Genomic DNA, 19,393 nt, shown 5'->3' on the forward strand with positions numbered 1-19,393 from the left:
TAACTCCCCAGCAGGGCAAAGCTGTCAGACCCGAGCTGGGGAGCCTGGAGCTGAGCCCGCAGGAAGCTGGGCCAAGGCGCAGAGGGTGCCAGATTGGGCAAGAGCCTGCAGAGGGTGGGCGGCCCCTCTGATCCTGGTCAGAGGTATTTAGAGACACCAACAATCCTGGGAAATTCAGAAGCAGGAAGGGGAAGGGGGGCAGAGCGAGGGGACACGCTGAACTGTGCCTCTACCTTCCTGGCCTGGCTCCCCTTCCAAACTGTGCAATGAGCAAAGTGACCGGCTTATGAGGGTGAAGGGGACAGACCGGGAGACCCTTTCTCTAGGCAGAACAGAGATGGTCCTGTCCCAGCCCCCACTATGGTTTGCCTGAGTCCCAACTCCATTTCCATTCTATTTACTGTCCAAAGTCCTGGGGTCAGGAGATGCCAGGTTAGAACCTCTTGGACATTCAGACACATGGGCTCAAAGCCCACGCGTGGACTGGCCCCCGCCCCTCCTCTTCTCTCCTGTCTAGCGCCACCTGCCCCACTTCTCCTGGGCTGTTTGCGGGGCTCGGGCGTCGGCCCTCCACACCTTTAACAGGTAATCGAGGTTGGGGAGGCAAGTGGGACTGGGGATGTTTGGGATTACAGAGGCCGTAGTTCAGGGACAGTGGGGGCCGGATGGAAGGATGAGAGTGTGGAGGGAAGGCGCCTCCCCAGCCATGTCACAGCCTAAGGAATCACTTGACAAGGACAGGACCTAGCTGCGTTTCGGCCCCACACTCACCTCCAACCTCAGACTCAACCCAAGCTGTCTCCTGCACCCACCCTGACCCTCCCTCCAGGGCCCCCCCAGCCCGACCTGCACCAGCACCTGGGCGTGAGCACCAGCCCAGCCCTGAGCGCGGCCTCGCCGGCAGCCCAGGCCCAGCCCCTGCCCCGGCCCCAGCATGGCGAAGAACTTTCCGGACATCCAGCAGCTGGACTCTGAGGAGAACGACCACCAGCTCCGTGCGGGTGAAGGGTCAGGCGCTCGGAGGCACAGTCCCAGGAGAGAGGGTGCATTTTGGAAAAGCAAGTATCTGGTCTGCGGGGCTGTGCCTCGCCTCTGCCTCGCTCCTGATTACTCTGTCTCCCTGAGGCCTCTGTCACATTCGCCCCGTGAGCAGGGACCGGGCCCCTCTAGGTGTGCAGGTGTGTGGTGCCGTGGCCTCTGCTTGCGCCCTCACTCTACCCTCAGGACCCCAGGAAAGGGAGTAAGTACACAGGTGAGGGAGTAAGTGGAAGCTGGAGGGGGCTTTCTTCCCTCTTCCTCCCAGCCTTCCTCCTGACAACATGTGCTGTGTGTGTCTGTGCGCATTTTACGTGCACGTTGTGCAAGGAAAGCACATCCAGCCGGGAGAGTATACACGTATGTGGGAGGGTGTGGGGGCGGGTGGCTGAGGCAATGGCCACGGAGATACGGAGACACTTCGGAAAATTCCCACTCTCCCAAGGCCCGCCCTGGATCTTTCCGTAGCAGGTCTTGATGGAAGTCCCCTCGTCTGGGAAAAGATTTTAAAACAAGAGAGGCCTGAGACATTCTAGGCGGGAGGGCAGGGCCAGGGGCGGGGAGGGGGGCGTGTCAGGTGTGTGGGTGCTGGCGTGGGCGGCTCCGTGGGGCCAGGGTGGGGGGGGGCGCTGGGGCACGGAGCTCAGGGAGCGGAATTGGTTAGCCTGGGCCGGGAGGAGAAACCGCCCATTTCTGAGACTGGCAGACGGCGGAGGCTGGTGCTGCCGCAGGTGAGGGTGGGGGCCGGCAGGGCAGGAGCCGCAGGAGGGACGGGCGACCCCACGGAAGGCTTCTCCCTTCCCGGGTGGGGGCCGCGGGTTGTCCCGGCGCGCGGAGGCTGCACGGGGCAGACGCCACGCCTGTCAGCCTCCCCTCGGCATCCTCAGTGCCCCCGTGATGCCTGGTACGTAGGGAACGCTCAAGAATGATTTGGGGTATTATTGAATCGTTGGAGGGCGAGAGGCTCGGAGTTTCAGCAGGAGGCTTGGAGAGAGGCCAGAGGTTCTGGGTGTCGTGGGAGAAGGAGCTCCCCAAGGGGCCTGATGCGCGGCTCTGCAGGGCCGCGCGGAGCGGCGGCGGCGGCGCGTCCGCCCCCGCGGCCTCTGCTGCCTTCTCGTGAGCTGACACCTGCCTCCTGCCCACTGCCGCCAAGAGGGCATATCCTGCGGTTTCTAGCAAATCTGGAAATACTTTGGCCATTGTTCGCCTCAGCCTTCTCCTCTTTCTTTCAAGGACCCAACTCCACACCTATTAGCGGTCCCACAGTTCACCGATGTTATTTCCATTTTTAAAAAGTTCTATTTTCTCTCAGTGTTTTCTTTTTATATAGTTATTGCTATGTCTTTAAGTTTACGAATCTTTCCTTACGCATGCCTAATCTTCCATTAATTCCACACAGTGTATTTTTTATTTCAGACATTGTAGTTTTCTTGTCTAGATGTTCAACTTGGGACTTTTAAATATCCTCCTTGATATTCTATGTAATTTTTTGAACATATGGAATACAGTTACAATATCTGTTTTGATGTCCTGCCTGCTAATTCTAACATTTGTGTCAGTTCTGGATTTGTTTAGATAGTTTTATTAACCTTCTTGTTATAAAATATGCTCTTCTGCCCTGGCTGGTGTGGCTCAGTGGATTGAGTGCTGGCCTGCGAACAAAAGGGTCGCTGGTTCAATTCCCAGTCAGGGCACATGCATGGTCGCAGGCCAGAACCCTAGTAGGGGGAGTGCGAGAGGCAACCACACATTGATTTTCTCTCCCTCTCTTTCTCCTTCCCTCCCCGCTTCTCTATAAACAAACAAACAAATAAATAGAATAAAAAATATGTTTTTCTGCTTCTCTGTCTGTCTGGTAATCTTTGATTGCACGCCAGACATTGTGAATTTCACCCTGTTGTGTGCTGGATATATTTGCATTTCTCTAAATATTCCTGCGCTTTATTTTGGGTGTAGTTAAGGTACTTGGAGCCACCTTGGTCCTTCTGGGCGTTGCTTTTCTGACTTGTTAGGTGGGCCGGGAGGATGGCCAAGGAAAGGGCTTCTTGGGTCCTCTACGCAGGGCCTTGTGGGCTGTTTTCCAGGCTGGCTGGCGGGACTATTCCTGGTCCTGTTGGAGTGCCAGGCACTGTTCCCTAATCCTTTCAGATTGTTTTTTCCTCGTCTTGGGTGATTTTCTTTACATACACGCACTGATACTGATCAGTACTCAGCTGCTTGCTTGAAGGGAACCCTCCGCAGATCTCTGGGTGTCTCTGGGCTCTGTCCTCTGGTACTTTGTCCTGTGAAGTCTGATGACCTCCTCAAGCTGGGAGGGGCTGGGCCCTGTTTGGATTGCCCCTCCATGCCCTGTGGCCTGAAAACTTTCTCCGAACAAAAGGCTGAGACAATCATGGGGCTGGTGTTGTCTGTGTCCTGTCTCTTGGGGATCATTGCCCTGTGTTGCCTGAAGTCCAGTGTCTTTGAAATGGTTGCTTCTTTTCTGGTTGTCTCTGGGAGGAGGGCACATCTAGTCCTTATTATTCCATGTTGGGCAGACCCTTCTTTTATTTTCAAACTTGCCTAATCAGTACTCTACATGTTTTAACTTGTTTCATTCTCTGTACAACCCAATCAGGTAGCTACTAGTCTTACTCATATTTTCTTTTTCTATTGTGGTAAGAACACATAATATGGGATCTACCCTTTAAGAGACTTTAAAGTGCACAACACTGCTTCCATAACCATAGGCACAATGTTGTACAGTGGATCTCTAGAGTTTATATGTCTTGCATAATTGTAACTTTATACCCATTGGACAGCAACTCCCAATTTCCCAACCCCCAGCCCCTGGTGACCACCATTCTACTCTCTGGTTCTGAGTTTGACTACTTCAGATTGTGTAAGTGGACACAAGAAAACTGTGGCGTCACCGGGGTGAATGACTTGCCTACGATCTCAGAGCTAGGTGGTGGCAGAGCTGGACTCGGCCATGGGCGTCTGGTTCCAGGACACAGGTGCGCAGACAGATTGTTGAGCTGACCCAGAGTGGAGGGTTTATGGGTCACAGGTCAGGCTGGGAAGCAGGACCCGGGCCCACTGAGTGGACGGCATTGGAGAGGGCAGTCAGAGGCTCAGCCATGGAGTCCCAGCTGGGTGGGGAAGACTGTGGTTCGGGAAGCTCTCTAGATGGACAGAAGCCCAGGGGTCAGGGAAGGCGTGTGGGGGGAGAGGCAGAGAGAAGGCAGCGTTCACAGCAGGGAACAGGCAGTGGAGGGGGTGGAGACATGGCCTTTCTGGGCCAAGGTGGGGTCCTGAGTGTGGCTGAAGTGGAGGAGGGTGACAGCCATGGTGTGAGGGGTCAAACATTCTGGGTGATCACTCATGGGGACCACTCAGTGGTGGCTGTTGATGGACTGGGGAGGAGGACTCTGGGCCCTGACTCTCGCCAGCATGTGGGGCTCCCTGGGCGAGATGGGAGTGAGAAGAGAGGGGAGATCAGGGTCTGAGGCAAAGAGGAGGAAGCATTTCCTTAGCGGTGGAGGGTGCAGACGCTCGGGGCTGAGGGGGCGGCCACGGCTCTGGGTCCAGAGAGGCGGCAGGAGGGGAGGCCAGTTCTGCGCACGTGAGCACATGGGTGCACATGTGCATGCATGTGGGAACACACGTGTCAGTGGGTGTATGTGAGTGAGAAGGTATGTGAGTGTGTGTTATAGTATGAGACAGTGTGCCCGAGAATGTGTGTGTTAATGTGTATGAGTGTGAGAATGTGTGTTAATGAAAGTGCTGGCTGGTCCCGGGCCTCAGTGCCCTGCTGCTGGTGGCCGTCCGTGTGACTGGGGCCCACAGTGAGGACCGCAGGACCCAGTGGGGGCGGGGCCACCACAGGAGGGGATGTGGGCAGTGCTGGGGGCGACGCGTGTGTGCGCGGTAATGAGCGTGAGAGTGGAATGAAAAGTGTGTGTGTCGGGGGGACTGTGTTTTCAGGGTGCAGCTTGATCAAGGGGCGGGAGAGGGTTCTGTGAGGTGACCGAGGGCTAAGGGGCCAGCGTTTATAGTGGAGCAAGGGTCTCTGGGGCGGAGGGGCTGAGAGGCTCTGAGGGCTGGGGGATGAGGGGGCTGGGGCTTGAAGGGCGGCCCTCAGGGGCTGGTCTGCGGGGGAATGGCCTTGGGCTTAAACATCCGGTGGAAGTGGGGGGGGGGGTTGTGCTGGTGGTTCTAGGTTCGGTCTTGTCGGAGGGGCCCAGGTCCGAGAGCGAGGCTTTATGCCCAGATGATGTGAATATCAGTGCCACGCGCAGGTGTGTTGCATGCCCGTGTGTAGGCGTGTGCAAGTGTGCAAATGAGTGTGCGCTCAATGCTTAAACGCTGGGGTCAAAGCCCATTGACTCCCCCAAGCAACACTCCCCAAGTACTTTCCTCCCAGCCACGGGGCCGCACTTCCTTGGACTTCTGCTCCCCTGGATGCTTCCATTAGCTGGCTCCCCACGGCCCTGCTCCTGACCCCCCTTCTCTCGCAGGGACGCCTCCGCCCCAGCCCGTTCTGCTGCAGAGGCTCTACCCCAGGCTCTGGCTCAACCTGCTGGTCCTGGGCTTCAACGTCCTGTTGCTGGTGGCCATCTGTGTGATCGGGTCCCAAAGTGAGGATTTCAAGGGCCAGCAGGGATGGGGCCATGATGGGAATGGGGATGGGGGGTGGGGGGTGCTTGAGAGCTCTTACAGGGGAAGAGGGGGGCAGTAAGGGGCAGAGCTGGGGCAAGGAAGGGGGCAGTGCGGGGGCAGTGAGGGGGCAGTGCGGGGGCAGTGAGGGGGCTGTCACATGGGCCACAGCCCCTCCACTTTGTCCTGTGCCCTCTCTCTCCTGACAAGGAACACAGATACAAGTGGAGTTTTGGACCCTAAAAGAAGGTTTCAGCAACTTCTCCTCCAGCACCCTGGCAGAGCTCCAGACTCTGAGGTTCCACGGTGAGTGGGGGCTCCCGGGGGGGGAGGGGCCAGGGGCTGCAGCAGCAGTTTACCGCACAGGTTTGCTGGGCTTGACGTGGGGCCCAGTGTGCGGTCTGCAGAGGGGCGTGCCTGGCGTGCCGTGGGCAGGTGGCCTGCCTGAGATGCTGGGCACAGGTCCAGGGATGCTGCCCGCAGGCTGAGGACCCTGAAGGATGAACAGGCAGGTAAAGAGGGTGGGGGTGAGTGCCAGGCAGAGAGAAAGGATCTGCGGGGACCCGGGGGTGAGGAAGAACCACCGCACCTTTTGGGGCGGTAAACACCTCCAGTGTGGCAGGAGCCAGGTGGCGAGGGGTGGGCCAGGGTGGTGGGTAGGGGCCAGGCCGGGGAAGCGGTCTGCGCTAACAAAGTGAGGCTCTATTTTGAGAAGATGGGCACCTGTGGAAGGGGTTCGCGCAGGGGAGTGGCCTGAGCAGGTTTGCTCCTCAGAAAACTGCCCAGGTGAAGGGACAGGTGGCTCCGACTGCTGCTCCAGTGGCTGAGGATGGAGGGATGTGAAGGAGGCAGGATGGAGGGAATCGGTTTAGTATTCTTCTTTTTCAGGAAGCAGCACAGGTGACACAGTGACATCTCTGGAAGCCAAGCTGGAGAAACAGTGGCAGGACCTGAAAGCAGGTCTGAGACCCTCCCTTGAGCATGTGGTGTGTGAGTGTGCGGTGGGTGGTGTGCCTGATGCGTCTGCTGTGTGTATGCGAGTGTGAGCGCGCTGTGTGGTATGTGTGGCTGATGTGCGTGTGTTGAGTTTCCCCAGCCTCGGGCTGGAGCCCTGTGCCGGGCCTGGTAGATGGGGTGCCCGCACTGCCCACATCCTTATCTGTCACTCTGCCCCCTAGACCATGACACCTTGCACTTTCACCTGAAACACTTCCCCTTTGATCTGCGCATCCTGGCTTGTCGGGTGGCGTTCCTGCGAAGCAACGGTAGGGAGAGGGGGAGTCCCCGGCCCGTCCCCTTCCTGGTGTGCCTGTCCCCGCCAGCTGGGTCTCATCTGCCCGGCCGGCCACTCCCATCCGCGCAGGCACAGAATGCTGCCCTGTTAACTGGCTGGAGCATGGCGGCAGCTGCTACTGGTTCTCTCGCTCTGGACTGACCTGGCCCGAGGCTGAGAAGTTCTGCCAGCTGGAGAACGCGCACCTGGTCGTCATCAACTCCAGAGAGGAGCAGGTGAAGCCGTGCCCTCCCCAAAGGCGGGAGGCAGCCTCTGGAACGCGAACTCTGGGAGGCTGGATCAGGCTTCCTTTATTATTATTTTTTAACCTAGGGAAGAGTCTAGGAGCAGAAGTCTGGCAGGACTCTGGGAGGCTCCTGGCAGAGCAGATACTGATCTGAGAGGTGGGAGATGACAGCCAGGGGCTTGGGCAGAGGGACGGGGGCCAAGCGAGCAGGGGATGAGGAACAGCTCAGGACAGAGAATGCAGGACAGGGCGCGCTAAATAAAGCCCAGACTTGGCCAGGGAGCACAGAGAGTCCCTTCTTGTTGTGTGCTGGCCTTGCAGTGCGGTGGCCGATTGGGTGAAAGGAACAGAGCGGGCAGGGTTCCCGGTGACATGCCTGCCACGGGTTACTGGGCGCTCCGGGTATCACCTCTGCACTGCGGCCACCAGCCCCCAGCCCCAAACACTGCAGTTCACGGGGGAAAAGCCAACCTGTTAGAATGGTGGGACATTTCTCTTTTGAAAAGGAGGATATTAACGGTAACACTTACTGAGTCCTTGCTGTGTGACAGGCACTCTCACGTGTGTTCACTCCTTTAGCTCTCACAGCCCTACTCGGCAGGCGCTCTCCTTACCCCAGTTGTGAGGGAGCGAGAGGTGAGGGAACTCAGGAACAGGGAAGCTAAGGGACGTGCCTTGTAGGTGGTAAGTCAGGACAGAGCCAGAATTCAAAGCCACTCTGCCTCCTTAGCCAGTGTTTTCAACTACTACATGTCGCTAGACTCTGTTTATTGAATTTGAATATAAATATATTCAATTTATACTGTGGAATAATTACAGACACATTTTGCTTTACCAATCAGGCTGAAATTGCCAATTTCAATCAATTTTGACCTATAAAAGCACGAGTGTCACATGGGCCAGTGTATGAGTCCGGTGCCCTGCGAGCTGGCCTGCAAGTTCTTGAGGACTATGACTTCATGGTGGATCGGACAGTCCTTTTGTCATTATGAAGTGCATGTCAGGGTCTGCTTTAATGCTTTTGCCTTGAATTCATCTTTCTGTGACATAGATGGAGTGGGTCTTGATTTCTTTTCACCTGCATTTGCTGAATGTAGCTCTGTCCATCTTTTCATTTCCAGCCTTTTGAGTCTCTGTTTTGGATTAATGCTTCTCAGCTGTGGCTCCATATGGTTAACATAAGCTTTTAAACTCGAGGAGTTGGGAGTTGAAAAATTCTGATTTAATTAACCTTGGATTCATCCATGGCATTGAGATTTTAATTTTATTTTTAAAATTTTATTCTTGTTTATTCTATTCCAGTTGTCCCCCTTGGCCTCCTCGGTTCTGCCGCACGCCCCGCCCCCACCGCCCACCCCACCTGTTGCCCATGCCCATGGGTCGTTCATACACGTTCCTTCACTACTCCCTCCCCTTCCTTTCCACCACCCCCATCCCCTTTCCTCTGGCAGCTGTCAGTCTGTTTCCTGTTTCCAGTCACTGGTGCTATTTTGTTCATTAGATTCCTCTCATAAGTGATATCACATGGCATTTGTCTTTCAGCGACTGGCTTATTTCACTTGGCATAATATTTTTAAAAGTTACCCTGACTGATGCTGCTGTGCGTGCAGCTAAACTCAAGATATTTCTCCTACACGTTGTGCATAAGTTTTGTTTTTGATTTTAAAAATTGAGTGAGTCTTTTAATAGAAGTGTTTGAGGGGGGACCCAAAAATTCCCAAAATTATCTTCTGGAGGGCGGGCCCCTTGTAGCACAGGCTTCCCCTGCTAGGTCAGTGTTCTAGGAACCCCTCTGTGTCAGTGCACGAGCTGGCATTGTTGTGAGAGCCTGTCGGCTTCAGTGAATTTTTTTGAAGAGTCTTTCAGTGTGTGTGCCCATTTTTGATGGGTGATTTACGAATGCTCCTGCCCACACCTCACTGAGTGTTCAGCAGTTTGACCAAAAATGGCCGGACCCCCATGCCCCACCCTCCCTATTTGCCCGATCTCGCCCCAAGTGACTTTTTTTCCCCCTGGATGAAACATGTCCTCAAAAGGAAATGTGTTGCTGATATGGAAGAGATGAAACAAAAAACAGCAGAAGCACTAAAAGGCCTCAAAATCAACGAGTTCAAAAACTGTTTTGAGCAGTGGAAAAAATGTCTCAATAGGTGTATTGCATCAAATGGAGAGGACTCTGAAGGTGACTGAAGTTTAAACATGTAAGAATAAATACACAGTTTTTTAATAAATAAACTCTGGTTTATTTTTTGTGGGGGTCCCCACTTATGTCTAATTTATTTTTAGTAGGTACATTTAATCCTTTTAAAAGTATATTTTATTGATTATGCTATTAGAGTTGTCCCATTTTTTTCTCCCCTTTCTCCCCCTCCACCCAGCGCCACCTTTCCATCAGCATCACTCCCGTCCCCCCCAACCTTAAGTTCATGTCCATGTTTCATACATATAAGTTCTTTGACTTCCTATACTATTCTTAACCTCCTCCTGGCTATTTTGTGCCTACCAATTATGCTTCTTATTCTCTGTACTTTCCCCCTCAGTTCTCTCCCTCTCTTTCTCCACCAATAACTCTCCATGTTAACTCCATTTTTGTGATTCTGTTCCTGTTCTTATTGTTTGCTTAGTTTTTGTTTTTTAGATTCAGTTGTTGATAGTTGTGAGTTTGTTGTCATTTTACTATTCATAGTTTTTGATCTCCTTTTCCTTAGATACATCTCTTTAACATTTCATATAAGGGTTTGGTGATGATGAACTCCTTTAACTTTATCTTATCTGGGAAGTACTTTATCTGCCCTTCCATTCAAATGATAGCTTTGCTGGGTAGAGTAATCTTGGATGTAGGTCCTTGCCTTTCAGAACTTTGAATACTTCTTGCCAGCCCCTTATTGCCTGTAAGGTTTCTTTTGAGAAATTAGCCAATGGTCTTATGGGAGCTCCTTTGTTTGTAACTCTCTCTTTTTCTCTTGCTGCTTTTAAGATCCTCCCCTCATCTTTAATCTTGGGTAACTTAATTAGGATGTGTCTTGGTGTGTTTCTTCTTGTATCCAGCTTCTTTGGGACTCTCTGAGTGTCCTGGACTTGCATGTCTAGGTCCTTTGCCAGATTGGAGAAGTTCTCCTTCATTATTTTTTTCCAACAAGTTTTCAGTCTCTTCCTCTTCCTCTTCTCCTTCTGGCATCCCTGTGATTCGCATGTAGGAATGTTTCAAGTTGTCCCAGGGTTCCTCAGCCTCTCTTTATTTATTTTTTTTTTTGAATTCTTCTTTCTTCATTCTGTTCTGGTTGAATGTTTATCTCTTCCTTCTGCTCCTAATCATTGATTTGAGTCCCGGTTCCTTCCCTTCACTGTGGTTCCCTGTATATTTTCCTTTATTTCACTTTGCATAGCCTTCACTTTTCCCTATATTTTGCGACCATACTCAACCATTTCTGTGAGCATCCTGATTACCAGTGTTTTGAACTCTGCTTCTGATAGGTTGTCTATCTCCCTGCTGCTTAGTTCTTTTTCTAGAGTTTTGATCTGTTCTTTCTTTTGGGCCATATTTCTTTGTCTTGGCATACCAGCCTGCACGAATGTTTCTACTTTAATTCCTTGATTGTTGGACTTGCATGCAATTTGATTTTCTGGTGGTTCTGGTTGTTTTTGTTTTTAAATTGGTTGTTATCCTTCTTTTGCTCATGTGAGGAAGTGAAGTGTTTCTACCTACACCTCCATCTTGGCTGGACTCTGTTTAATCTGTCTTCTTCTTCTTCTTCTTCTTCTTCTTCTTCTTCTTCTTCTTCTTCTTCTTTTTCCTATTTATAGTCTTCTGTTTTCTCACATTTGTTGTGTAAGATATGTTTTTATTTTCTTCCCCTACAGTATTTGGAGCTATTTTTAGTTATACTAGTGATTCCTTTTATAACTTTAAATGATAGGCTGAATAAAATCAAGGAGTTGCCCTGGCCTGGTGGACCAGTTGGTTGGAGCACCATCCCATACACCAAAAGACTGCAGGTTCCATTCCAAGTCAGGGCACAAACTTAGGTTGTGGGTTTGATCTCCAGTAAGGGCACATTTGGGACATAACTGATCGTTGTTTCTGTCTCCCTTCCGTTCTTTCTAAAATCGATAAACGTATCCTTGAGTGAGGATTAAAAAAAATCAAGAAGTTTATATAGCTTTTCATATGAAATATTATGAAACTATCACACTTCTTTACACACCTCATTCTTTTAAAAATTGAGATATAGCAGACATATAACAATTTGTAAGTTTGAGGTGTGTCTGTGTTGGTTTGACACATTTATATATTGCAATATGATTACTAGCATTAACTATCACCTTTTTCATGTCACATAATTATCATTTCTTTTATGTGTTAAGTTTCTTAGCAACTTGGAAGTTTATAATGCCTCATTCTTTTCTCTCTTATAGTCCTTAAGTCTTTTGATTGAGGAGTTGGAGTCTTTTCTATCTTTTAATTTCATTGATCTCATCCAGGTATATCTTGGTGTTGCTCATTCTGTATTTTTTCTCTGAGGCCAAGAGAGTCCTTTTATTATGTAAACTTAGGTTTTCTAACATTTTATTTTATTATTATTATTTTTAATACTCACCTGAGGATATGTTTATTGATCTTGGAGAGAGAGGAGGGGGAGAAGAAAAAGGGGGGGGAGAGAGAGCGAGAGAGAAACATTGATTGATTGCCTCTCATATGTGCCCTCACCGGAGATTGAACCCTTAAGCCAGATATGTGCCCTGATCTGGAATTGAACCCAAAACCTGTGGCGCGTGGGACAATGCTCCAAGTAGCTGAGCTACCCGGCTAGGCCATCCCCTCTTTAATTTGTTTGAGGCCATAAAAAAGTTCTTCTCCAACACCCACTTCTGTTCTAAAACATGCCTCTTATTCAAGGTGTATTTTTCACCTCTCTTTTTGATATCACAGTTCTTTCTTACTCCTCCTCCTCTTCTCCTTCATCCTCTTTATTTTTGCATAAGTTCCATGAGAATGCCCCCCTCTGCCACTTTTATGAATGGGCACAATTCTTTCTTGCCTGTTATTTACCCATGAACTGGGGAGATGAATTCTTCTGGATTATTTTCTTTGCTTACCTGGCACTATTTGATTTCTCCCGTCAGTCTCTGACACAGAAGCCTGTGTTTTTGATGATTTCTATTCTCTGTCCAGTGATTCAGCTTCTTGGTGTGATGGGGAGAGGGACTGGGGCAGCAGGCAGCAGCAAACAGAATGTCGCGCCTCCAGCCCTGTTGACTCCTCTGAATGTGGGGAACAGCCCGCCAGCCTCCGAGGGCTGCCCCTGCATGCACAGGGCATTATCTTATGTGCAGGATTCTAGAACCCAAGGATGCTTCTGTATCTGCCTCCGGCGAGGTGACTGGTGGTAATCTTAGTTTGTCTCTAGGACACGGGAGTGGAATTAGGAATTTTTTTCCCACCTGCAGTTGGAGTCCCTTCACATGCTGTCAAAAGGAACTAACTGTCGGTGTGTATGTTGGTCAGCCCATCCCTCTGTGCTCTCCACACTCTCCCCCTCACACCCAGGGCAGCTTCCTGTGTTTAGTACAGATTTCTGGACCCTGTGTAACCAAGTCATAACGGGCTCTGGGTAGTGGGTTCGACTGGAAGCCCCAGGACTGGTGAACTTCTAGAAATAACAGCGCCACATAGAAGCAGGAGCAGGGCAGATGCTCCTGAGAGGCGAGAGAAACCGAGGGCTCCATGGGGACCGCAAGGACAAGGGCCAGATTTGGGACCCTGAGTTTGAGGTTGTGGGCAGGAGACAAGGGAAGGACTGGAGCTGTGGTAGCGGCCGCGAGTTGAGAATGAAGTGTGAGGCCGGACTGGGGAAATGGTCATACACTTGGACGCCGCATTGGCTTTTTGGGCTCCACGGACCACTGTGAGTTCCTTAACCTCACAAGTAAATTCGGGCAACCAATTTAGAGGGCTTATGAGGATTTAATAAAATATTCCTTGTGAAGCATTTAGCATGTGCTTTTGTGCAGTAAATGTTCTCTGAACCAGGGGTTCCCAACCCCTGGGACAGGGACCGGTACCAGTTCATGGCCTGCTTGGATCCGGGCTGCACAGCAGGAGGTGAGCGGCCGAAGTTGTCTGTATTTACACATTTACAGCCGCTCCCCATCACTCCCATCACCTCCTGAGCTCCGCCTCCTGTCAGATCAGTGACGCATTAGATTCTCACAGGAGCACGAACCCTGCCGTGAACTGCCCACAAGAGGAATCTGGGTTGCACGCTCCTCATGAACATTTAATGCCTGATGATCTGTGGTGCAGCTGTCTCCCATCACCTCCAGATGGGAACCGCCTAGTTGCAGGAAAACAAGCTCAGGGCTCCCACTGATTCTGCATTATGGTAAATTGTGTAGTCATTTCATTATATATTATAATGTAATAATAATAGAAATAAAGCGGACAAAAAATGTAGTGGCTGAGTCATCCTGAAACCATCCCCTCTTGCTGCCTCCCAGCCCGTGGAAAAATTGTCTTCCATGAAACCGGGCCCTGGTGCCAAAAGGTTGGGGACTGCTGCTCTGAACAGCTGCTTAGGTTAGAAAAGGAAAAGCGAGGAACTGATTTTGGGGAGATGATGCTTCAGCTTGGCAGCAGATCAGGCTGGGGAAGGCTGAGGGCACCACAGCTGGTGTTTGCATGGAGGCACAAGGGACTAGAAACTTCCCTTCGGCCTGTTTTCCAGAAATTCATTTTAGAGCACACGCGCCCCTTTCACACCTGGATAGGTCTGACTGAAATCGATGGGTCCTGGAAATGGGTGGATGGCACGGACTATAGGTATAGCTACAGGTAAGCGCCCCCTCCCCGCTATGCTATTTCCTGGATTGGCCTGGGGATGGCCCCCTGGCCTTTTGCCCCTAATACTCCCACCCATCCTTAGGGACCAAATTCTCCAACCCCCTCCCCTCAGACTCCCCACCCCCATGGCTGCGGCTTCTGCCACCGGAACTCCCCGAGGCTGTGCTTTCCTGAGGTGGGGTGAGGATGGCTGGGATGCGGGTGGTCTGGGCTTGAGCTCTGTCCTTCCTTCCTAGGAACTGGGATGCCACCCAGCCGGATAACTGGCAGGGGCACGAGGAGGGTGGAAGCGAAGACTGTGCTGAGATCCAAATGAATGGCCACTGGAACGACAATTTCTGCCAGCAGGTGCTACGCTGGACGTGTGAGATGAGACGCAACATTACCAGCTAGGAGCCCTGATCTCTAGCTGCACCTGCCCCTATGCTCTGCCCAGCGCCTCTGCTGGGGATTTTGAAGATAGTCAGAGGCATGGGGGGCGGGGAGTAGAGGGAAGACAGAAGGGAATAATTTAAGAATCCCAGACCCCAGAGAGGCAGATACTGCCTCCGTCTGCTGCTCACTGTGATTACTGTAATTTTCAGCCTCCTCCATGGAATAGGAGAAGAAACAAATACTTGAAACTCTGTGTGGACTGGTTATTTGGAACTGGGAGATGTAGGGTCAAAAAACAGGGAGTGGAGAGGATCTGGAAGAAAGTTTAAGTCCCAGGCAGCTTCTTCGAGGTACGCGATCCTGAGGGACATGGCACGGGGGGGTGGAGGTGGGGAGAGGCTTGCAGCAGAAGCATTCAGCTGGGGGCACTGGCGTTTGGGGGTGGGAGAAGGAGCTGGCGGGCCCCGGCTGGAGGGTCTGCCCACACCCTGAGGGGTCCCTGGAGGAAAGCAGTTGAGATCACCTCCAGGAGAGGTTTCAGGGAGCACCCCACTTTCCTCAGCCTGGGAACTGTGGAGTGGGCTGGCGAGGCCGGTGAAAAATGTTTGTTAAGAGAAGGATTGGTAACAGACTTTTCCACTGTTTTCAGCATGGCTGCCTCTTTTTGACCCCAGACAAATCTAGACATGTGTCCAGCACAGGATGGCACCAACGTTTCCACAGTGGGTAAACGTCATCTTCCCAGATCACTCTAAAACCAATCTTAGAAAGGTCTTTAAGCAAATAGAGTTTTTGTTTTATTTGTATCACAAAAGTAATATTTACTCTTAGTGAAACATGTTTTAAAGACACACACACACACACACACACACACGGAGGAATTTTTTATAGGGAATTGGCTCATGTGATTACAGAGGCTTGGGAGACCCAAGTTCTGCAGGTGAGCAGGCAAGCTGGAGGCCCAGGAGAGCCAGTGATGTAGTTCCATACAAAGGCAGCAGACTGAAGACTCAGGGAGAGACGATGTTTCCCTCTGAGTCCAAAGGCAGGAAAATACCAATGTCCCAGTCTGAGGGAGACCTGTCTTGCTCTCATGTAGGGTCAGCCTCCTTGTTCTAGTCAGGGCTTCAGCTGGTTGGATGAGGCCTACCCACATTGGGGAGAGCAATCTGCTTTATGGGGTCCACCGATTCAAATGTCACTCTTATCTAAAAACACCCTCACAGACACACACAGAGTAATGCGTTACCACATTTCTAGGCACCCTGTGGCCCAGTCCTACTGACACATAAAATTAAGTATGAGAGGTTTCCTGTCAGGATGTTCCCTGCGTACGCGCCCATGAACAAAGGCTGAGTTTCTCTTGTAGTTTGCTTTTTTCACTTTCCAGTGTCTTGTGGACATTGATCCAAGCTATGCTATTTCCTGAGAAGCTTTACCTCGTGGAACTTAGCTGGGTGGAGAATTCCAAACTATGGATGTGCCATATGTTATTTCATCATTCCCCATGGTCAGTAGAAGTTAGAAGTCAATTTTTGTACATTTTCACATATAATATTTCAAGTAATTTTTGCTTCTGACCTTGTGTCAGGTAAAGGCTTCCTAATTTTCAGTTGAAAATTTTCTAGGACTTCTCCTTCCAAATGCATGTGATTGGTATGAAGTAAAAAATATTATGAAAGTGATAATACATGCATGTAACGTCTTGTGGGACTAGAGAAAGCCATTCCTGTTGTCCAGAGAAACTGGTCTCGGGTTTTAGCTGTTTCTTCCTGTATTGACATCTAAATTTCTGAATAATGCACATAAACAGATGTCTTTATTTACCAATTATTGACAGACATTATTTAGTCACTATCATGAGGATGAGGTACAATTTTCCAATTGAGCCTACAACAGTTTCTATTTAAATCATCTCTCAGGATGTGTATCAGTTAGGGTTGCGTCAGTATTGTTAACTGCTGCACTAAGTATAATTGATTACATTTCCTTTCTTGCCCAACTTTTATTTCTTCTGAAGCTCATAATTATTTCATTTAAAAATTTACTACATACTCTGGTTTCTGGTCAAGATGGCGGCATAGGTAAACACCACAGATCGCCTCCTCACACAACCACATCAACGTCACAACTAAATTATAGAACAACCATCACTCAGAATCATCAGAAATCAAGTTGAATGGAAGTCTTACAATTACGGAATTAAAGAAACCACATCTATCCAGACTGGTAGGAGGGGTGAAGACACAGAACAGTCTGGTCCCACATCCACGTGTGGTGGATAAAAATTTTGGAAGGATATCTTGGGAACGAGGAGTCCTCGCCCCATGCCAGGACCCTGAATCCAGGGTTCCAGTGCTGGGAGATCCCTCATCATAAATTCTGGCTGCAAAAACCAGCGGGGACTGACTCAGTGGAAGAAACTTCTGCAGTCCCAAGCAGTTCCCCTTAAAGAATTCACACATGGACTCACCTACCCGACTCACTCCCTGTGAGCTCCAGCTCCAGGGCAGCCGTGAAAGGACCAGTGGCATGCTGGGAGAAACGGAAGTGTCTGGCATCAGGATGAGGATCAGGGAACAGCTTTCTCCCAGGCAGAGAGGTGGACAGAACCATTGTCCTTCTTCTGAAGTCTCATCCCAAAGAGACAGAGCCAGCAGGTGGGTGCCATATCTGAGACTCCATCAACTTGTCTAATACTGTTAGCCCCACCCTGGAGACCCCCTGAGACCCCATCCCTCTCAACTTTTGGGCCCACACAAGCTGTTAACAGAGACTTTTCCATATGAATGGCTGGTTTGACTCATGCTTCACAACTTCCTAAATACTCTCAAATAAGCAAGAGCTGGCCTCAGTGAGCACCCAGCCCCCATACCTCTTGCTAAGTGGCCCCAGGCCCAAAACTAGCAGCAGCAGCCTAGGCTTACAGCTGGGCTTCATATGGGAATCTACAAGCCCAGCACAAGTAGCAACCTTCTCAGATTGTTTTATAGCTCAGGCAGGGTGGCCCTGAGCAGAACACAGGTTGGGGCTGACCACGGCCTGCACCATCTCAGGAACCCCAGAACCTGTACACCCAGTGGGCAGCTACAGACCACATTGGAACCCCACCGCCCTGCCCCTGCATGGCTGATCCTCCACGGAGGGTGGAGGTTGGTGGCAAGTGATCACAGCCAGTCCTTGCAACTGACTGGCCTGGGTCAATCCCTCCCATTGACCTGCCAACAGCAGTCAAGGCTCAACTACAAGAGGAGGGTGTACTCAAATCACACAAAGGGATCACCTTGAGTACCCAGTTTGGGTGTTAAGGGAGGCTATGTGCCTACCACATTAGGCCACGCTACCAAGACAGGGAGTCATAGCAGCTCTGCCTAGTACATAGAAGGAAACGCAGGGAGGCTTCCAAAGTGAGGAGACAAACATGGCACAAATGAAAGAACAGATCAAAACTCTTGAGAAAGAAAAAAACAAAAGGGAGATAAGCAATCTATTAGAAGCAGGGTTCAAAACACTGTTTACAAGGATGCTCAAGGAACTTAGTTAGGACTTCAATAGCATGAAAAAGATCCCGTCAGAAATGAAGGATTCACTGCTTGAAGTGAATAACAATTTACAGGGAAACAACAGTAGAGTGGGTGAAGCTGAGAATCAAACCAATCATTTGGAGCACAAGGAAGCAAAAAACCAAGCAATCAGAACAACGAGAAAAAAAAAGAATAAAAAATGAGGATAGTGTAAATAGCCTATGGGACAACCTCAAGCATCTCAACATTTGCGCCATAGGGATGCCAGAGGAAGAAGAGAAAGAGCAAGAAATGGGAAATCTCTCTGAAAAAATAATGAAAGAAAACTTCCCTAATTTGAAGGAAATAGACATGCAGGTCCAGGAAGCACGATCTCAAATGAGATGGATGCCGAGAGGCCCACACCAAGACACATCATAGTTAAAATGTAGAAGGTTAAAGATAAAGAGAGAATCTTAAAAGCAATAAGAGAAAAGCAGTTAGTTATCTACAAGGGAGTTCCCATAAAACTGTTGGCTGATTTCTCATAAAAACACTTTGCAGGCTAGAAGGGATTGGCAAGAAATATTCAAAATCATGAAAAGTAGGGACCTACGGCCAAGATTGCTCTACCCAGAAAAGGTATCCAAAGGGCAGATAAAGAGGTTCCCAGATGAGAAAAAAACTAAAGGAGTTCATCATCACTAAACCATTATTATGTGAAACGTTAAAGGGACTTATTTAAGAAAAAGAGATCAAAACTATGAACAATAAAATGATAATAATACATATCTGTCAACAACTGAATCTAAAAAACAAACTAAACAAACAAGGACAGATACAGTATAATGGATACAGAGAGGGTTTTGATGGTTGCCAGATGCCAGGGGTGTGTGGGGGACTGGGTGAAGAAGTCAGGGAATTAAGAAGTACAAATAGGTAGTTACAGAATAGCCATGGGGATGTAAAGTACAGTATAGGACATGGAGTCACCAGAGAACTTACACACATGATCCATGGACATGAACCATGGTGTGGGGACTGTCTGAGGGAGTGGGGGGTGTTGCGGAGGTGGCCAAAGGGGGAAAAACTGGGACAATTGCAATAGCATAATCAATAAAATATAATTTTAAAATTGCAAAAAATAAAAAAAATAAATTTCCTGTATATTCTTTGAACGTATTGTGAAGTCTTCCTTAACTGTAAAAATCCTGGCGACGTACACTAATTGTCTCCTCATGTAAGTGGGTCATATAACTGGGATTTCAGTTGCATCATTTTCCTAGACCCACAGGGGTGAATGGAAATTTTATGAGGCCTGAAGTGTGCACAGATTTGGGGAGGGGGTCCTTAACAATAAGCCTGACAAAAGTCAGGAAGAAAAGGCAAGAAAATATGGTAGATCAAACATAAAATTATATAATAGAAATAAATCCAAGCATATTAACAATTATAATAAATGTGAATAGGCTTAAATCTAC

General features: G+C 49.7%; 1 protein-coding gene across 2 annotated transcripts; it reads left to right on the plus strand.

The window, feature by feature from the left end:
- The first annotated feature begins 435 nt into the window (after positions 1 to 435).
- On the plus strand, positions 436 to 14,660 carry ASGR2 (asialoglycoprotein receptor 2). 2 transcript variants are annotated; one of them, XM_054575776.1, is made up of 9 exons: positions 436 to 585; positions 830 to 1,058; positions 5,535 to 5,654; positions 5,884 to 5,979; positions 6,562 to 6,633; positions 6,852 to 6,938; positions 7,037 to 7,182; positions 13,919 to 14,025; positions 14,271 to 14,660. In XM_054575776.1, exons 2-9 carry the CDS (start codon positions 935 to 937, stop codon positions 14,425 to 14,427), a joined length of 909 nt encoding a protein of 302 aa, XP_054431751.1. In that variant the 5' UTR covers positions 436 to 585; positions 830 to 934; the 3' UTR covers positions 14,428 to 14,660. The 2 variants fall into 2 exon arrangements, with proteins under 2 accessions (XP_054431751.1, XP_054431752.1); XM_054575777.1 differs by lacking the exons at positions 436 to 585; positions 830 to 1,058 and adding an exon at positions 3,972 to 4,031.
- Positions 14,661 to 19,393: the final 4,733 nt, after the last annotated feature.

The sequence above is a fragment of the Pteronotus mesoamericanus genome, unplaced genomic scaffold (assembly GCF_021234165.1).
Source record: "Pteronotus mesoamericanus isolate MK-2021 breed Mesoamerican mustached bat unplaced genomic scaffold, CSHL_Meso_final contig_317, whole genome shotgun sequence".
NCBI lineage: Eukaryota > Metazoa > Chordata > Mammalia > Chiroptera > Mormoopidae > Pteronotus > Pteronotus mesoamericanus.

Excerpts from the sequence above, each read along its gene's own strand:
- ASGR2 (XM_054575776.1), top strand. The coding sequence starts at position 935 with ATGGCGAAGAACTTTCCGGACATCCAGCAGCTGGACTCTGAGGAGAAC. Across the intron at positions 6,939-7,036 it reads GGCGTTCCTGCGAAGCAACG|GCACAGAATGCTGCCCTGTT; the intron begins GTAGGGAGAGGG and ends CCATCCGCGCAG. Across the intron at positions 14,026-14,270 it reads GACTATAGGTATAGCTACAG|GAACTGGGATGCCACCCAGC; the intron begins GTAAGCGCCCCC and ends CTTCCTTCCTAG.